This window comes from Danio rerio, chromosome 2, assembly GCF_049306965.1.
Source record: "Danio rerio strain Tuebingen ecotype United States chromosome 2, GRCz12tu, whole genome shotgun sequence".
Taxonomy (NCBI): Eukaryota; Metazoa; Chordata; class Actinopteri; order Cypriniformes; family Danionidae; genus Danio; species Danio rerio.
The window spans coordinates 60,637,501-60,656,494 of record NC_133177.1 but is presented as its reverse complement, the minus strand read 5'-3'; the positions used below and the strand labels follow the sequence as shown (position 1 = coordinate 60,656,494).

Here is an 18,994-nt window from a genome sequence, read left to right as displayed (position 1 = left end):
ATAGCGGACTCTTTCCCTGTGTCATATTTGAGTGAGAGACGTCAACATTAATGAAGGAGAGCTGGAGATTTCCAAGACTTCCTGCCATTCTGTCAATTATTTATTATTTTATTATGATCGCTAAAACTGCTGTTTAATAATTGGAAAATAAAAATGTTTAAAGGTGCAGATTACAGCGTCATGTTAGGACAAGTTCAGTGTTTTGTGTAAATAGTTCTCATTAATTATTATCTCTATATCTGAGTGAATCATTATTGAGTTCATTGGTAGAATCTGATCATGAGTTCATACAGCGACACTCGCGCGCCCTCATGTGGCCAGAGAGGGAATGACACTGTAATCGCTGCACTGTAATAGACCTTTTACGCACTTCCGCATTTTTCGAACGGAATTACGTCAATGTAGTGCATTAGAACTTCCTGCTATTATAGCAGCAGATACGAAAAATGGCAGAGTCGAAAAATCGCAGTTTCTGTTGTGTTCCAGGCTGTTCGTCTTCTAACCAAAAACAGCCCTACCTTTTATTTCATTCTTTTCCTGTGGATCCAAACCTGAAACCCAAATGGATACAGGCGATGTGAAGAGAGGAAGGGCATAGTTTTAATGTAAAACAGGTAGCACCTATGTCTGCAGCCGGCACTTCGCTCTGGATGATTACAGTGGTGGCTGCATCGTTTGCCGCCTGAAGAGTGGTGTTGTCCCGAGCCTATTCCCTTGGAACAACTTTACAGCTCCCTTGAGAAGGGAGTCAGTATATGACAGAACCTACAAACGTCAGTCTAAACAGCTATGCTGTGAAGGTAGCGACACGGTGGCTAAGGCAGCAAGGATGGATCACGACTACGTGACACCTGCATTGAGGTAAAGTTGGTTTTATATTCACACATTCCTTCATTTAGAAGTCTCTATACTATTTACCATGTTACTTTGAATATTCGATCGAAATAACCATGCAAACATGACTTGAAAACAACATTATCACTAGTTATTTGACTGTGAACAATGCTGTACTTTGATAGTCATTGGCTGCTAATATGATTTCACTATTTAGAGTGTGGAAATAATACTTTGTATTAAAAATTATATTGTTAAGGGGAAAGTCTGAATGTGCAAATATAAAACCAACTTTACCACTATCCCACCTGCAGTTAAGATTGTTCATAGTGTATTTAGCTAACGCTGGTCACCTGTGTGTACCGTTATGCATATCTACCTGAACAAATTAATGTTAATAATATAAGCTGTTCACGAAACTCAACTAATAAAATAAAATATATATATTTTTTAATAATGAAACAATTTATTGCTGTGACATCTAGTAAATACACTAAGTTTTATCATACTAGCATGTGTGGAAGTATTTAAAACAAGTGTGTTATAACTGGCCCTGTGTTCTGCCCCGCTGTCCCCTATTTTAATTGCATGTATTTAATTACTTATTTAATTAACTTCGGAAGACAACTCAGGCTCGCCGAAAACACTCTAGCTGCCTTTTCTCCGCCAAAAAACTCATACCGCAACTGGGTTTACATGTTGTTGACGTACTTCCGGTTTTTGCGTAAAAGGTCTATGAAGGAGAGCTGGAGATGTTTATGGCGGATTTATGGCGGCTTGAGGAAGCAACAGACTGTTATACGACATAAACTTATTATTCCTCCATCTTCTTCTTCTGAGACTAATTTCTATCCGCTTGTTATGTGGTGACGTGTTTGTGACGTATGTAATACTGTTTCCGGGTCCAAGCCGCCATGAGTTGAGAAATTATTCGTTTATGATCACTTTTTATTCCTATCACACATTAAAGTTAATTTTATATAAAGTCATAGTGTACACAACAATCTCTGGGCTTGCTGCATAACAAATAGCAAAATTTTAACAAAAATGAATCACTTTCTGGCCATTGGATAATAGGCATGGACTTATATATTGCGATCGTGATTTTTGAAAGCCTTAAATCGCTTTGTAAACGTTTATTATTACCATTTAATGAATCAACAAACCAGCAACATGCTAATTCATACCAGCAACATGCTAATTCATACTATAAACATACTAGCAACATGCTAATTCACACTATAAACATACCAGCAACATGCTAATTTATACTAGCAACATGCTAATTCATACTATAAACATACTAGCAACATGCCTAGTAACCACTCAGAACATCCTAGCAACACCTTAGCAACGACCCAGAACACCTTAGCAACCACCTAGTATTGCCTTAGCAACTGCCTAGCAATCACACTTGACATCCTAGCAACAAACCAGAACACCTTAGCAACCACCTATCAATACATTAGCAATTTCCTAACAACACCTTAGCAACTACTGAGCAACCACCAATCAACATCATAGCAACTGCCTAGCAAACCAATTACAACACCCCACTGCCTAGCAATCACACAAAACATCCTAGCAACGAACCAGAACCCCTTAGCAACCACTTACCAACACCTTAGCAATTGTCTAGCAATACCTTAGCAACTACCTAGGAATGCCTTAGCAACCACCAGCAACACCATAGCAACTGCCTAGCAACCAATTAGAACAACCTAGCAACCGCTTAATAACTGCCTAGCAACCACTCACAACACCCTAGCAACTACCTAACAACAACTAAGAACACCATAGCAACTGCCTAGTAATGCCTTAGCAACTGCCTAGTAACCACACAGAACACCCTAGCAACAACTTAGCAACCACACAGTACACCTAAGCAACCACCGAGCAACACCTTAGCAACCTCCTAGCAAAACCTTAGCAACCAATTAGAACACCCTAGCAACCACCTAGCATCACCTTAGCAATGACCTAGAACACCTTAGCAAGTGCTTAGCAAGCACCTAGCAATGCCTTAGTAACCGCCTAGCAACCAATCCAGAACCCCCTATCAACTGTCTAGCAGGAAACAGGCCATTATAAACTAGAATGCAGTGATGACTGATTCAGACATCTTGAACTCTACACTGTCAGATCACAGAGCTTCAGTCTTGAAGAATAATAAACACAGAATCCAGGATAGAGTGTGTGTGTGAATGTGGTGTGGAGTGTGTGTATGAGGCTCATTGTTGTGTCAGAGACGCTGTAGAAGGACAGAGTTCCTGCACTGTGATCCACATACACTCCTCTTCTAGAGGAGCTGACGGAGGGTTTAGGGAGATCAGTCTTTATATTATTATGATAGAATGAGAAACTGTCAGCAGAGCAGCACAAACTCCAGGACTGATCATTGAGTCCAAACAGACACTCATTACCCGAACCCTTCCTGCTGATGCTCTTATATGACACTGATATTAACACATCAACACCGCTCCACTCCAGCTCCCAGTAAGAGCGTCCACACACACTCTCTCTACACAACACCTGATGCCAACAATCAAATCTGTCTGGATGATCAGGATACGGCTGGACTGAACCTTTATTTTCCACCGCTGTGTTTCCTTCAGACAGAACCAGATATGTATGCGCTGTGTTTGGATCCAAAGTGAACTGTTGAGAATCTGATGAAGATAAAAATCAGGAAAAATATCAATGAATTTCTGAGTGACAATAATGAAATCATGACTGTATTATTATTGATCTGTTTCAGTTCATCAGAATGTCTTTACTCTAATATTATTTGCACTTTTGCTGATTAAGAAACAAGAACTATGAATGTTTCAGTACATGTTCAACCCCAAACCAGAACACACTGGGACAGTATAGAAAAGGCGAATCAGGAAGGTGGAGATTTCTAAATGTTCTTTGACTTGTATTTCACTGCAGATGATAAAATAATCCTGATTTAATGTGTTCCTCATGACTTTTATTATTAATCACCAATTTCTGTTCCTGCAACACATTTAAATAAAGTTGTATCAGTAAAGCATTTATCAGTCTGTAATGTTGCCGTTCCTTTTCACAACACTTAAAGACGTTTAGAGACTGAAGACAGCAAGTGATGAAGAGTTTCAGGTGTCATTTTCCTCCTGCAAACAAATCTAAAGGTGTCTTAGGAAGGTTTCTACACAGAGTTGAATAAATGAGACTTTAACTAACCCAGTAAGATAAACTAGCTGTGTGATTATATCTAGAGCTGCTGATTCTGTAGAGTTCAGTGTGTTTAATGTAGATCAGGGTTGATTTGAGCAGTTCAGCACAGTTCAGTCTGATTGATGATATATGATAAGAATATATGGAAACGGCCACAAGAGCTCATTATAGGTGTTTCATTCTCAGTCAGCTCATTCAGGTTAATGGCTTTGAGCAAAACCCCGAAACCTCACACAACATCTCACTCATCAGAACGCTCTCGTCTCAGGAGCTCAGTGATATATTCCAGTGACATATGCTGGTTAATGCAAGTCCTGCAATCGTGATGATGAGCATTATAAGCGTGTGTGTTTTACTGTCTCCTGTTTACATGTGTGTGTGTGTGTGTGTGTGCTGTTTAGCCAGGTGAACATTACTACACGTGTTAAAGCTACTGTAGCAGCCCTTGGTGAGCGGAGTGAGGTGTGTAAGTTTTGTTTTGAAACTGTTAACTGAGCCAATTATTGTTTATCTGTGACTTTACACAGCTCATCTACTGTTCACTGTACACAAACGCCTGATCATGAACTGTAAAGGTGTCAGAGTTCATTATCAATCTGCTTTGTGCTGATTTGTGTGTTTACTTCTAGTTTTCACTGTTTCTGCTGGTTCCAGAATAAAACACATTACAGCCATCAGAGACTCTCTGCCTCATATGAAGGAATCCAACACAATATATAACTATAATCTTTAATGTTCAGTATGATCAGAGTCACTTACACTGGAGGAACTGCTCACGGGTCTGTGGTTCAGGAGCGGGAATGATGCTAATGCTGCTCACTGTGGAGACAAACAGATGATTTACAGTAAACATTGTTAAACAATACAAATACATTTAAAATCATCTGAAACATGTCAGGAAATATAAATCTGACCTCTGCTAGATATGGTCTTCATCTCCTCAGTGCAGAACTGCTGCAGTTTGTCTCTCAGACGAGACACAGATTCAGTAACTTTATTAAAAGAGAGCTGCGAGCTGCTAATAAAGCTGGATGAGTCTGTAGATCCAGGAGGGACAGAGAGAGACTGCAAACTCTACACAGACACAACAGAAACAGCAGCTGAAGACACACAAACACAATCTCTGCTCCACATGCTCTTCCACTGTCCTGTGTGTCACCTGGAGGAAATGGATGTGATCTTCTGTGTGTGAAAGCTGCTCCAGCTCAGCGTTTCTCCTCCTCAGATCATTGATCTCCTGCTCCAGTCGCTCCAGTCGTTCTTCAGCTCCACTCACTGCAGTCTTTTCTCCATCTCTGATCATCTGCGTGAGCTCCGAGCGGCTTCTCTCAATCCAGCAGATGAGCTGAGTGAAGATCCTCTCGGTGTGGTCCACTGCGGCCTGTGCAGAGCGCTGTCACACACACAGAAGCATTGGAGTCTGAAACTGTTTTGGGTGTATGACGCTGCAGATGTCTGAAAGGCAGATTGTTTTGTTGTTCAGCTATGATGTGAGACTTTGTTACATCTACGATTGATCAGAAGTGTACTGTTTTAGATCCACTTCCAATGCTAAGTTGGTTAAGTTAAATTTAGCACTCATGCAGAAAGCTTCAATCCAAGGAGGAGACAAGGATGCCCAGCCAGTGCCTTCATCATTGTGGGAGATGTAAACCTCTGTAACCTCTGTATTAGTATGCTTAAACTGTATCAGATTGTGAACTTTCCCACCAGAGGAAACCGGACACTTGAGCACTGTTACAGCAGCTTTAAATATGCATACACCGCTGCACCAAAACCTCACTAAGGGTTCTGTCTGCTTACACCTATTTACATGAGGAGGCTAGAGGCTGAGCGGGTCAAAGTCAGAAATATTAGCATCTGGTCTGACAGAGCACTGGCAAACCTGCCTAGAGATCACACACATGTACCTTCTTAAAGATGCCACAGACCACATTGATGAGTGCAGAGACTGTACATGACTTTGGCCCAATCCCAATTCTACCCCTTAGCCTTTCCCCTTCCTCTTTTTGCGCGTTCACGCCAAGGGGTAGGGGTGTCCCAATTCTCTTTAGCTTGAAGGCGTAGGGCAAAGGGGAGGAGGTGAATACCCCTTCGAAAGAAGATTTTTCAGAATCACACTGAAAATCAAGAGGTAAGAAAATTTCCCAGAATACACCAGCCACAACTGCACCCGGAAGTCAGGAGATCCACAAATTAGCATTCTTTCTCATTATTACAAATTTTTACCACAAACAAACACGTTTTAATATATTCATAACCAAGTTACCCATGTTTTACCGTCATACTTAAAAAAATGCTAATATAAAAACCGCTGAATTTTGTAATCTACAATCCATAATAACAACTCCTGTACAGCAGTCCCACAACATTCTGACACTCGATGACACTGGAATACCCTGTCAGAAATATCTAGTGGCTGGGAATGACGTTGTTCAGTGTCTGCTATAATGTTAATGCTGTTTTAGTGTGTTTATATAGATGAATATGGCCACTGTGTAAATGCACAGTACAGTTACGATCTTATTGCCTCATTAGATCGTTATGATAACATAATATATGACTTCAGTGATTTCCTGAAGATAAATACCAAAAAATAACACAACTGGAATCACTACAGCAGTCGCCATCGTCTGATCTTATATGAAGCAGGAGTTCGCGATGACATATGATGACGTGTGCAGGTGCTGTAGTGCTGTCCCAATTCTTAGGGGTAAATTTTGAAGCCCTTCCCCTTAACCCTCGGTTGTAAGGGCCAAGGGGAAGGGGAAGAGGTACAAAAATAGAATTGGGATTGGGCCTATATCAGCTGATGTACAATGATCTGTGTCTCCTCCAGAACTATACAGGTCTATCCAAACCAACAGGACTAGTTTAATGCTAATGTTTGTATAAAAACCAGGAAGAGATGTGAGGCCTTCAGGTCTGTGGAGCAGTATGAACAGGCCAGATTTGAGCTTGAGAAGTCCATAAAGGCCACAAAGTGGATATAAACAAATAGTGGATACCAAAGACTTTGTTTGATTTTGCTGTATTTGGTCGTCCTTGGGTGGCTTGTCAAAGTATTGGATGACTCTAATACATAAAATAAGTACTGTATTTTCCGCACTATAAGGTGCACCTAAAAGCCTTTCAAGAGTTCACACTTAGCTGATGATTGATTATAAGCAAGTTTGGCATGCTGTCCCGGGAGAGAGCCCTGAGCTCGAAGGTTCTTGAGCCTTGGGCTCCCTCCCGTTTGGAGGAAGAGAGGGGAGCCTTGAAAATTGAATGCTATTAAAAGATATGCTGCATTATGAGATTACCTGAATTGCAAATTTAGATTTATCAATTTACTTGTTGTGCATGTGTTTGGAATGTGGGAGGAAACCGGAGGACTCGGGGAAAACCCACGCAAGCACGGATAGAACATGCAAACTACACACAGAAACAACCACCGGCCTGTTGAAGGACTAGAACCGGTGACGTTCTTGCTGTGAGGCGACAGTGCTAATCACTGGGCCACCGTGCCGCCCTATGAAGGGAAAGGTGAAAAGGTAGGGGTGGAAGGGGGGATTCTTCAAATCGAAGATGACTGTAGTGAAAAAACCCTGGCTCTTTATAGTGGGTTAGGAATGGCCTGATTGGTGGATATTGCATGCTAATGCAGAACCAGCCGTGTTCAATCATAATCACGTGCTCCTCTCGAAATTAGTTTATGAATAAACTTCACTAAATTTTGTCATAAAACGGCCGTGCGCCTAATAATCCGGTGATCTTTATGTGTGCACGGAGTTCAAAAATTTGTAAAAATGTTGTGTGATTTCGGAAAGAGCTCCGCTTGATTGGCTGTCGGAGCATTTCCCGCCGACATAGAGACGTAAAACGCAAACTCCGTATGCAACATCAGTAAGTCAATCAAAACCACATGTTTGTCTAATGAGCCCTGAAAATGGCACCAGTGAAGAGACATGCTTACGAGGCACAATTCAAACTACAAGCTACTAGTTCTGCGGTTGCAAATGGGAATAGAGCAGCTGCGAAACAATTCCACATAAATGAATCTATGGTTCGGAAGTGGAGGAAACAAGAAAATGAACTGGGCCAAGTTAAGAAGACGAAACAGAGTTTCCGCGGGAACAAAGCAAGGTGGCCACAGTTAGAGGACCAACTTGAATGAATTTGAAGCTTGCTGTCATTCCGGGAGGACTAAGAAAAGAACTCCAACCGCTGGATATTGGTGTAAACAGACCGTTTAAAGTGAAGTTGCGAGCTGCGTGGGAGCAATGGATGACAGACGGCGAACACACTTTTACTAAGACTGGTAGGCATGCCGGTCGAGTTACGCCACCATTTGTGAATGGATTGTGGATGCCTGGGCTAAGGTGTCTGCTTTAACTGTTGTCCGAGTTTTTGCAAAAGCCGGCATCATTGCTGAACAGCCACCCGGCAATGAGACTGACTCCGACGATGATGAGAGAGAACCCGGCGTGTTTGACGACGAAACTGCCCAGCTGTTCAATTCAGACACAGAAGATGAGGACTTTGATGGATTTGTGGGAGAAGACTGATCAAAAAAAATTATAAAAATAATAGTGTATTGTTAAATAGTACAATAAAGTTCAACTAAACTATGTTAACTGTTTTGCTTCCATTACCTTTTTCTTGCAGACAGTGTATTTTAGCGTGCGCCTTATAATTCAATGCGCCTTATGTATGGGTTAAGTACAGAAATAGACCCCGTAATTGAGACTGCGTCTTATAATCCGGTGCGCTTTATAGTGCGTAAAATACGGTAAGTTGACCCAAGTTCTTACAGGGAGATTGTATGAAACAAGGTATACAATCTATCAACTTGAAGAACACTCTCTGACAAATAACACATAGCATGTGGCAGGGAATCTGGTCTGTCACAAACTACAGGAAGAGTACAGATGTGATGGTTAGTGTCACTACACTTCCTAAATTCCTAAATGGTTTTATGCCAGGTTTGATCAAATAAACACAGATATCCCAAAAAAGCCCCCATGATCCTGAGGACATCACACTGCAGGTGACACATGCACAGGTCCAGAGGGCTCTGAAGCAGGTGAGTCCACACAAGTCAACAGATCAGAGTGGGGTTTCAATCAAAGTCCTTAGAGCCTGTGCAGAATTTGCAGGTGTGTACACTCTTATTTGTCAGTCAGTAACACAGACCTTGGACACCCGTATTTTTAAAACCAGCATTATTATTCCACTCTACAAGGCATTAAAAGCAACCGCATACAATGACTACACCCCGATGGCAATTACAGCAGTTGCCATGAAGCGTCTGCAGAAATTCATCCTTACATACATCAACACTGTTGACCTGCTACAGTTTGCCTAATGTGCCGATACATAAGTGGATGATGCTGTTCCCCTGGCTCTCCACCATACCCTACAACACCTGGATGGCAGCAGAGCATACTGCTTTTCCTGGGCTATAGCTCTGCATTTAATACCATACGCCCACAAAAGCTAACTGTAAAATTACATGATCTTGGCATCTCGACCACCACTTGTTATTAGATTCTGGACTTCCCATTGAATAAACCACAGGTGGTAAGGATCGGAGGAAAACTCAGTGCTTACAGTCAGTACAGGCTCACCACAGGGCTGCTGTCTCAGCCCCAAACCCTTTCCCTTCTATACAAATGACTGTGTTTCCACCTGAGATGACACCATCGTCCGTCATCAAGTACGTTGATGCACCACGATCCTGGGTCTCATCAGACATAGGAACAAGAAGGGCCATAGGAATGTACTGAAAGATACCATTGTCTGTGGAGAGGACAACAATCTTATCCTTAACATAGATAAAAACAAGGAGGTTGTCACAGTCTTTAGGAAGAAAGCCCTCCCTTTGGAGTCCTTCCTCATCAAAGAGACAGAGGTGGAGAGAGGAGACAGGTTACTTGGTTAGGAGTTGACATCCAACCTGAGTTCACCACACCACTGCCCTGGTGAAGAAGCCCAGGAAAGGCTTTACTTTATTAGACTGCTCAAGAATACCAGGCTGAGTTTTCATCCACTCACACTAGCATACAGGGGACTAGTGGAGAGCATCCTCACTACTGGCATTATGGTTTGGTAATGTGACACCAATCAGGCAGAGAGGAAGGCTCTGCAGAAGTCTGTCGAGACTGCAGAGAGGATCATTAGGGCTGATCTTCCTTCCATGAACTTTCTGTACAAAACATGTTGCAAAAATAACAGGCCCTAAACATCACTAGAGACACTCAGTACCCTGCTCACATGTTACTCAGGCACAAACATTCTGAGAAGAAAGAGAGCAGACAATTTCATTACACACCAGAGTTGCATTTATTAGTTTTTTCCTGCCACAGTTAGACTGATGGCAAACATTTCATAGGAAGAATCAAACTGACTTCATGTTAATTGAAAAGAACTCAAGTGCAATATAGACATGTACGTGTGTATTTTAATCTTTTGTAAATGTATATGTAAGTTTTATATCTTATGTGTATTGTTTTACAAGCTGCTCTTTTTGACTTTGCACAAATAATTCCTCTTTACTTATAGGCAGGTACATATGGGAAATAAAGTTCTGGACTTGACTTCTGCTCAAACTCACCTTGTGAGACTCCACAGCCTCTCTCAGCTCCTCCAGCTCCTTCTGTCTCTCCTGGAGTCTCTGCTGGAAACTGCTCTGGATGTTCTTTAGGCGTCTCTGCAGGATTCACACTTTACACTCAATATACATCTCATATAACATGAGCCACAACTCTAGAATGTAATCTATAGTGTTCCAGTCATGCTGGAAAGATCGTGTTTTTATATTGCAAAATGCCACTAGATATCACAAATATTGTTAGAGTGTAAGGAGACTCAGTTACTATCATTTAATGGTGCTTCATGGCAGTAGGTGGCGCTGAAGATCTCTTGCAGCTTTTGTATCTTGGGAGAATGAATGATAGAAAGCAAACTCTGTCTGTATGCCATTCAGATTTAAAGAAGTGCATTATAGATCTGGATTGGTTGGCTGGTGTGAATAGTGGACATGGCTCGCCAGAAGTTATTGAAATAAGAGTTACTGATTATCTGAGTCAGTAGTTGAGGGATCGGATCCTCGCTCAAGGGACCCACTCAGCCTTGTGAAATTGAGGGCAACAATCCCTGTCAGTGCTGGGACCTGAACCTGTGACCTTTAAATCACAAGTCTAACTGTTTAACCATTAAGTCATGGCTGCACCCAATGGCATTGGTTTGACCAGGATACAAACTCAGGTCAGCTGTTGGAAGGCAGCTATGCTCAGCACTATACTACCAATGCTTTGATTGCCTGCATCAGTCACAGTCCAACCGGTTTAGTTCCATCCACATACCTGTGGTTTTCAGACTTGCTTATCTGGATCAGGTGCATTAAATTGAAACTAAACACAACGCAGTGGCCCTTTAGAAACTGAGTTTATTGAAGAAAAGAGTTTAATGCACAGATATATTTAAAGGGACATTGATTATTAATTACTGGACTTTAGTAGGTTCTTACCTGTTGTTCAGTCCTCTCTGCTACAGCTGAAACAGTGTTGTGGTTTTTGTGTTGATCCATTGTACACAGATAACATATACAGCAGTGATCAGTGCGGCAGAAGATCTCCAGGGGTTTCTCATGTTGAGGACAGATCAATTTCTTCAATCTGTGAGTGGCTTCAGTCACTTTGTGTTGATTTCCTGGATTCAGTTGTTGATGGAGCTGGAAATGAGTGTGACAGTAAGAGTTCAGACACACCAGACAGGACTTGACGGCTCTGTTTTTGGCTCCAGAACAGACGTCACACTCCACATCTCCAGATGCAGCGGGACTCTGAGCAGGACCAGCAGCTTGTAGCTTGCTCTTCCGCAGTTTCTCCACCATCTCAGCCAGCATGGTGTTTTTAGCTAAAGCGGGTCTGGGGCTGAAGGTCTGTCTGCACTGAGGGCAGCTGTAGACTCTCTTCTGATCCTCCTGATTCCAGCAGTTTGTGATGCAGCTCATACAGTAATTGTGTCCACAGGCAGTGGAGACTGGATCCTTCAGGAGATCCAGACACACCGCACAGCTGAACTCACGATGAGCCACAGAAACACTGGATTCTGCCATTTTACTGCTCACACACACAGACAGAGTTAAACATGGACACAACGCACTGATGACTGATTGTTGCTTTCGGATTCTCTCAAGATTTCCTACTTTTAAAGGGGTGGGGCTCTGAAATGGCACTTGAGTCTGAAACGCCTCTTCAGCTGCCATTCTTCTGCTCAAATTCACCTTATGATACTCCACAAACTCTGTCAACTCCACTAGTGTTGGGTGGTGAGGGAAGGACAAAAGGTGACTATTTATTGACAAGTGATACAAAAACAAACAAAAATTACCCAGAGGGGAAAACAGATTAACAAAATAATAAAACTAGACTGGACTGCCAGCTGGCAGGGTGGGTTTGAACAAAGCAAGGCAAGTCTGGACCATTAGTCAAACAACATAACAAACTGGCAAAGACTGCAAACACGAAGACTGCGCAGTAGGTAGTGCTGTTGTCTTACCGCAAGAAGGTCGCTGGTTCGAGCCTTGGCTGGGTCAGTTGGTGTTTCTGTGTGGAGTTTGCATGTTCTCGTGGGTTTGCGTGGGTTTCCTCTGGGTGCTCCGATTCCCCCCACAGTCCAAAGATATGTGCTATAGGTGATTTGGGCAAGCTAAATTGTCCATAGTGTATAATTGTCCATAGTGTGTGTGTGGATGTTTCCCAGAGATAGGTTGTGGCTGGAAGGGCATTCGCTGCGTAAAATGTGCTGGATAAGTTGGCGGTCCATTTCGCTTTGCCCTGAATTAATAAAGAGACTAAGCCAAAAATAAAATGAATTAATAAATAGGATAAAAAGATTGGTGGGATTAGAAAGGAGGGCATGTGACACAAAGAGACAAAAACAAAAACCATGTGCAAAAACAAAAACCAAGATGTGAGGTTTACTGCACAGCACTAAAGAGCTGGCCTCCGTTACACAAGCTCCCATCTGGGTCATGGCACCAATGTAACCCCGCTGGTCATTCAGCACCCAACCCACTCCGAGCTGGGATCGAACTGGCGACCTTCCGCATGGGAGTCGGTTACTCTAACAAGGGGGCTAAAGACCATGGCCTTTAGCGTTTGTCACTGGAGCACCTTTAGTGGTCAGAGAAGTGAGGTTTACTGCACAGCACTTACTAGCTGGCCTGCGTTACACTTGGCGAAACACTCATTTATTGTGTTCACATAAAACAAAACACAAATGCATGCAGATGCGAGTAAACATGAGCCACATGCTTCATTCACCACCAAGACAAGACAGAACACAAGACACTAGCACATGATAAGGGAAAGGACACCATCCACATGCTCACATATGTGGATGCCCCGGCACCAAACTAAAACTGAAACCAACTTGACCAAGATCCAACAGCATGCCACAGACAAACAGAACACAATGGCGAGAGTAAGTGATCAAAAACCACCCGAGATCACATGCCTGCAACAAGAGACGAGAGCATCTGCAACATGAGCACACCTTAGACCACATGATCAATACATAGACACAGACACACTTACCAGACTCCACCACCAAAATATAAACAAGATCGAAAAGGCAGAGCCATGACAGTCCAATTCCTTCTGTCTCTCCTGGAAACATACAGTGCATCTGAAATGTATTCACAGCAGTCCTTTTCCACATTTTATTTTTCAGCCTTAATCAATAATGCATGAAATTCAGTATTTCTCACAAAATCTACAAACAGTTCCTTTGAGTAAGTACCTTTGAAACCATTTTGCATACATTTTTTGGAGTTTAATGCTGCAATCTTTCCACACCTACATTTTTCTTTGCAGTACCTCTCAAGCTTCATCAGGTGGGTGCTCAGCCATTTTCAGATCTCTGCAGAGAGGTTCAGTTGGGTTCAGATTTGGGTTCTGGCTGCTGGACCTCTCAAGAACATTCACAGAGTTGACCTGTAGACACTACTTTGCTACCTATGCTGTGTGTTTAGGGTCATTGCCTTTGTAACCCTGGCAGCTCTACGCCACCCAACCCGCTCCGAGCTGGTTTCAAACCGGTGACCTTCCGCATGGGAGTCAGGTGTTCTACCAAGGAGGCTAAAGACCATGGCCTTTAACATCTGTCACTAGAGCACGTTTAGAGGTCAGAGGAGTGAGGTTTACCTGCACAGCACACACTAGCTGGCCTCCGTTACACCTTGTTACAAGATGAACTGTCACTTTAGACTTTGCTTTAGAGTTTATGTTTTCCTCAAGCATGTCTTTACTGTACTTTTCTGGATTTACATTTTCCTTGATCTTGTCATTCAGTTGTTCCACTTAAAAACATCCCCACAGCTAATTTTGCATCACCATGCTTCATTAGAGGGATAGTATTGGCCTGGTGATGACTGGAGCCTGTGCATTGATACAATCTGACACCTCTTCCAACCAGGCCATGGCTGTGACAAACAAGCTGTGCTCAGGCAGGGTATGTGCTCACACTTGTCAAACAAACCAAGATTTGAGGGTCAAACTTGTTGGGCTAGGTACAGATGACCTAGGTCATTTAATTTAAAATAAATTAAAGATATTTTAATGTATATTATGTACTGTATGTATAAAGAGTTGCATTCTAATATTTCTTATAGATTCAATTAATGACTTAAAATATAGATGAATATTATGATGACAAATTACAGAATTGTAAAACACTATGAAACACTGAAAACCTAAATCACAATATTCACAACACACAATTTTGAAAACCGTTCTGTGGTGTTTTTGCCTTTTGTTTTGTCTGCTAAACAACAATTAATTGATCACACCATACTTCTTTTCCATACTTAGTTTTCATTCCAGTCTACCGTTAAATATGAAGTTAACACAATAAAGGTCTTTTACACATTACTGTTTAACAGAATGTCATACATCAACTTTTTGTTTTTGTTTTCAATTTAAGATGTTTGACAATGTTAAGATAAATATGTTGCATTTTGGCGTGTTTTTGACTTATTTATGAATAATTTATGGACATAAAGTTTAATAAAATATCCTGGATGTGAAGAATATTGTGTTCCTGGACTTCACTGAGCTCAAGTAATAGTTTAATGTATAAAAATTGTGAATAATGTCTTAAATAATAATGTCAAATGACCAACATTTGTCAAAATGGATATATCTAATTTTGCAACGAAACTCATTCACAAATAACGTTTTCAGAAGATTTGCTATATGTAAGTTTATAAAGTTTGCCGAGTTTTACAGAGTGTACTGACTCTCACAAGTGTATCTCCAGTTATTTTGTGTGATTAATATATTTGAAATAAACTTCAAACAAAAAAGTATATACACTTTCCTTCTTGAAACTCTTTCCTCTTAGTCACATACCTGTCTGATGGCTCATTATGCAGCTCTTTGTCTTCTCAGGTGTGACTCACTGCATAGTAATGATAGTTCAAGGCTTCTTGCATAAACCAATTTCACTCAAAAAGTGACTTAGAAAATTTAATTCATAATATTGTTTTCTGTGAGCAAGTGAACAAGATGATTCTCACATCATTTTGAAGCAAAAACACTAGACTACCAGATCCAGTTCTCAAAAGTCTGGTGCACAAATGTTCTCTGTGTGTTTCACGGCCTTGTTTCAGTGACTTCAACATTTTAGTTTTTCACTAACCACACATGAACATTTCTTTCTCAAAAACACAAACACATACAAACATGCTGCTTAGATATTATTGTAGCCCAACTTGTGCTGTTTACAGTGTTATCACACTTTAGCCATTAATATGTGTTTAAGAAACTGAAAACACAAATGTCAGTGCATGTCCAAACTTCTTCAGAGCCCCAAAACACCCTCAGACCCCAGAGGGTTAAAAGTGAAGAAACAACATTATCTGTCACTAAGAACAGATTAAACGTATTGGCTATACAACAGTGTCTAAGAAACCACAGTCCCCTGTTTACAGTGCATCTGGAAACAAATTCAACCCTAAATCAGAAAAAAAGTTGGGACAGTATGGAAAACGCAATGTCTGATCTGTCAGGCAGCGCTGCATCAAGAGTCCTCATTCATTTATAAGCCATATCACCACATGGGCTCAGGACTACTTTGGGAAACCTTTGTCAAATACCACAATGCAAAGTTGCATCACCAATTGCCATTGAAAACTGTACTGTGCCAAAAAGAAGCTCTAGGTTAACAGTGTCCAGAAGCGCCATTAACTTCTCTGGACTCTGGGGCATCTGGGATGGATCACCACACAGTGGAAACATGTACTGTGCTCAGATAAATCAGTATTTCAGGTATTTTTAGGGAGAAATGGACATTGTGTGCTCTGCACCAAAGAAGAAAAGGATAATCCAGACTGTTACCAGCAACAGGTCCTAAAACCAGGGTCTGTCATGGTATGGGGTTGTGTCAGTGCCCTTGGCAAAGGTAACTTGCACTTCTGTGATGCTCCATTAATGCTGAAAAGAAATTTTCGGAGCACAATATGCTGCCTTCTTTTCCAGTGACGCCCTGCTTATTTCAAGAAGAGAATGCAAAACCACATTCTGCACACATTACAGAGTCAGAGGAAGAGGATACAGGTACTGGACTGACCTGTCTGCAGCCTGGCCTGTCGCCAATAGAGAGTCATTTTATTTGTTTTTCATACTGTGCCAACATTCTTCTGATTTGGGTTGTACTCACGTCACTTCAGTTTTACATTTTTATGTTACAGCCTTATTCAAAATCTACATTTACTAAAAAAATGCAGTTCCCCATAATCATAACATGAAAAATAATAATAAAACCATTAAATAAAATATTAAAAGCATACAAATAAAAACGTTAAAAATAATAAAACCAAACATGCATTTACTGTAACTGTTCAATATAAACGTACACCTTTCATGAATTTATTACTGATTATTTTATATTCCAGTGGTATGGGTAAGGAATTAGAGGTAAGCAGAGTATGGCTGTTTGTAAAGGATATAATGTCAGAAAAGACAAGAGAGGATTCTCAAGAACAGCTCTGAGGCACCACAGAGCTACAGTACAGGTTTAGTTCCATTCCTGCACCGACACACATAGCTGTGGTTTTCAGACTTGTTTATCTGGATCAGGTGAGTTTAACTGAGGTTAAAGGTAAACTCAACAGGGAAGAACAGAGCAGAGTGTGACACCCTGATCTATATGAACAGATTATTATTAAATACTGACCATGACTTTTTAATGGAGAATAGAGAACTCAATTACAAATAAATCACACATGTGTGACCGTCAAAGCCTCTCAATCAGCGAGACGCACACAGCGGTGCTAAAAAGTGCTGTTTTTGACTTTTGTTATGTATAAAAACACCATAAATATGATTGTGGATATTTGAGAAACATGCCAAGTGAACTATTTATTATACTTGTTTATTATTTAATACTGAACATGACAACATATGGCAGTCCTCTCTGCTACAGCAGCAGTACTAGCTTTGTTATTGTTTTCATTTATACTGTATAATCTGCCACTTTTTAATATTTCTAACATTTATGATGAATAAAAGAAGTTATACAATACTGATGAATACTGTGATGGAAAATAACAAAGTGATAAGAAGGTTTTAGATCACAAAATAATTTTAAAAACTGTTCAGTGGTGGTTTTGTTTATTAATGTTTGGTCTGCTGAACAATCTGAATGTTGTTGAACAACAATCCATTAAACACAATGTACTTCTGTCCCTCACTGTTTAGTTTTCATTCCTGTCAAACATTAAATAAGGCAGTGACATATTCAAATACTACAGTGGACCCACAGCAAATTAACAAATTATTTAAATCTTGAAGCATGAATTTATTAGGGGTGTAATGTATTTAAGTTAAAATGTAATGGATTTGTCCCAAACTGTCATGGTATGAGGGTCACGGTCAGTGGTGAAAAGAGTACTGAAAAATCACACCCAAGTTCCATTACTTGCCTAAAAATGTCATGCAAGTAGAGTAAAGGTATCTGTTGTAAATATTACTTAAACTATGAGTAAAAAGTAGCCCTTTCAAAAGTATTCAAGAGTAGTGAGTATTACACTGTAAAAAAGCGGATGCATTTACATGTCATTCGTGGATGTGTGTGTAAACGTAACATTCTATAGTGCATCGAGTTATTGTGATGTCAGGTGACCAAAAGTCAATGTCTAGGCAGTGTCTAAGGATGACGTTATTTTGGTGCCCAATAATGATGTTAAATGACGTTGATATTTGGTTGATTTTAGTTTGTGTTACAAAGTGACCAAAATCCAACATCGAGCCAACATCTTAAACCAACATCTTATTGATGTCAAATACTGACATTTATTCATCAGGTGTGACAACCAAAATCCAACATCTGATAGAGGCCATATTGGTAACTTCCACACAACGTCAAGCTGTAACATCATTAGACGTTGATATTTGGTTAATTTTAGGTTGAACGTTGGACATTGACGTTGGCCTGAAGTTCTGAGGTCAACCTGATTTTCATTTCCAAGCAGACTGCAATGTCCCCATGACGTAAGGGTACAACATCAATTTGAAGTCATGGTGATGTCTTGTGCCTGTTGGGTGTTTAAGGCAATTTCGGTCATACAGTAAACATCCGCCATCTTCTCATCAGTGACCTGCATATAAACAGTCTCTAGTCAATGCTTGTAAAGATTTTGGACATCTTCTTGGACACTTTTAATTCTTCCAAACAGTTAGCTGCGATTATAAAGCGCCCATGTCTTGAGGGAGTTCATTATGATGTGATTTACCTTCTATGATTGGACAGGAATCACAGGACTGACTTTTCTAATCTCCATTGACAAGAAATAATAAAGTAGTGACTCCAGGTCAAAGGAAAGTCGTAGAGTAAAAGTACAGATACTGCACTATTAATATAGCACATTTCATACACAGTGGCAATTCAAAGTGCTTTACATAAACAA

The 18,994-nt window shown here is 40.7% G+C and overlaps 1 protein-coding gene across 1 annotated transcript; it reads right to left on the bottom strand.

The window, feature by feature from the left end:
* Positions 1-1,792: 1,792 nt before the first annotated feature.
* On the bottom strand, positions 1,793-12,207 carry ftr31 (finTRIM family, member 31). Its single transcript, XM_017352522.4, has 6 exons — positions 11,549-12,207; positions 10,634-10,729; positions 5,195-5,428; positions 4,950-5,109; positions 4,795-4,854; positions 1,793-3,503 (listed from the first exon to the last, which is right to left on the bottom strand). The coding sequence occupies exons 1-6, from the start codon at positions 12,137-12,139 to the stop codon at positions 2,965-2,967; spliced, it is 1,680 nt and encodes a 559-aa protein (XP_017208011.2). The 5' UTR covers positions 12,140-12,207; the 3' UTR covers positions 1,793-2,964.
* Between the last annotated feature and the right edge of the window lie 6,787 nt (positions 12,208-18,994).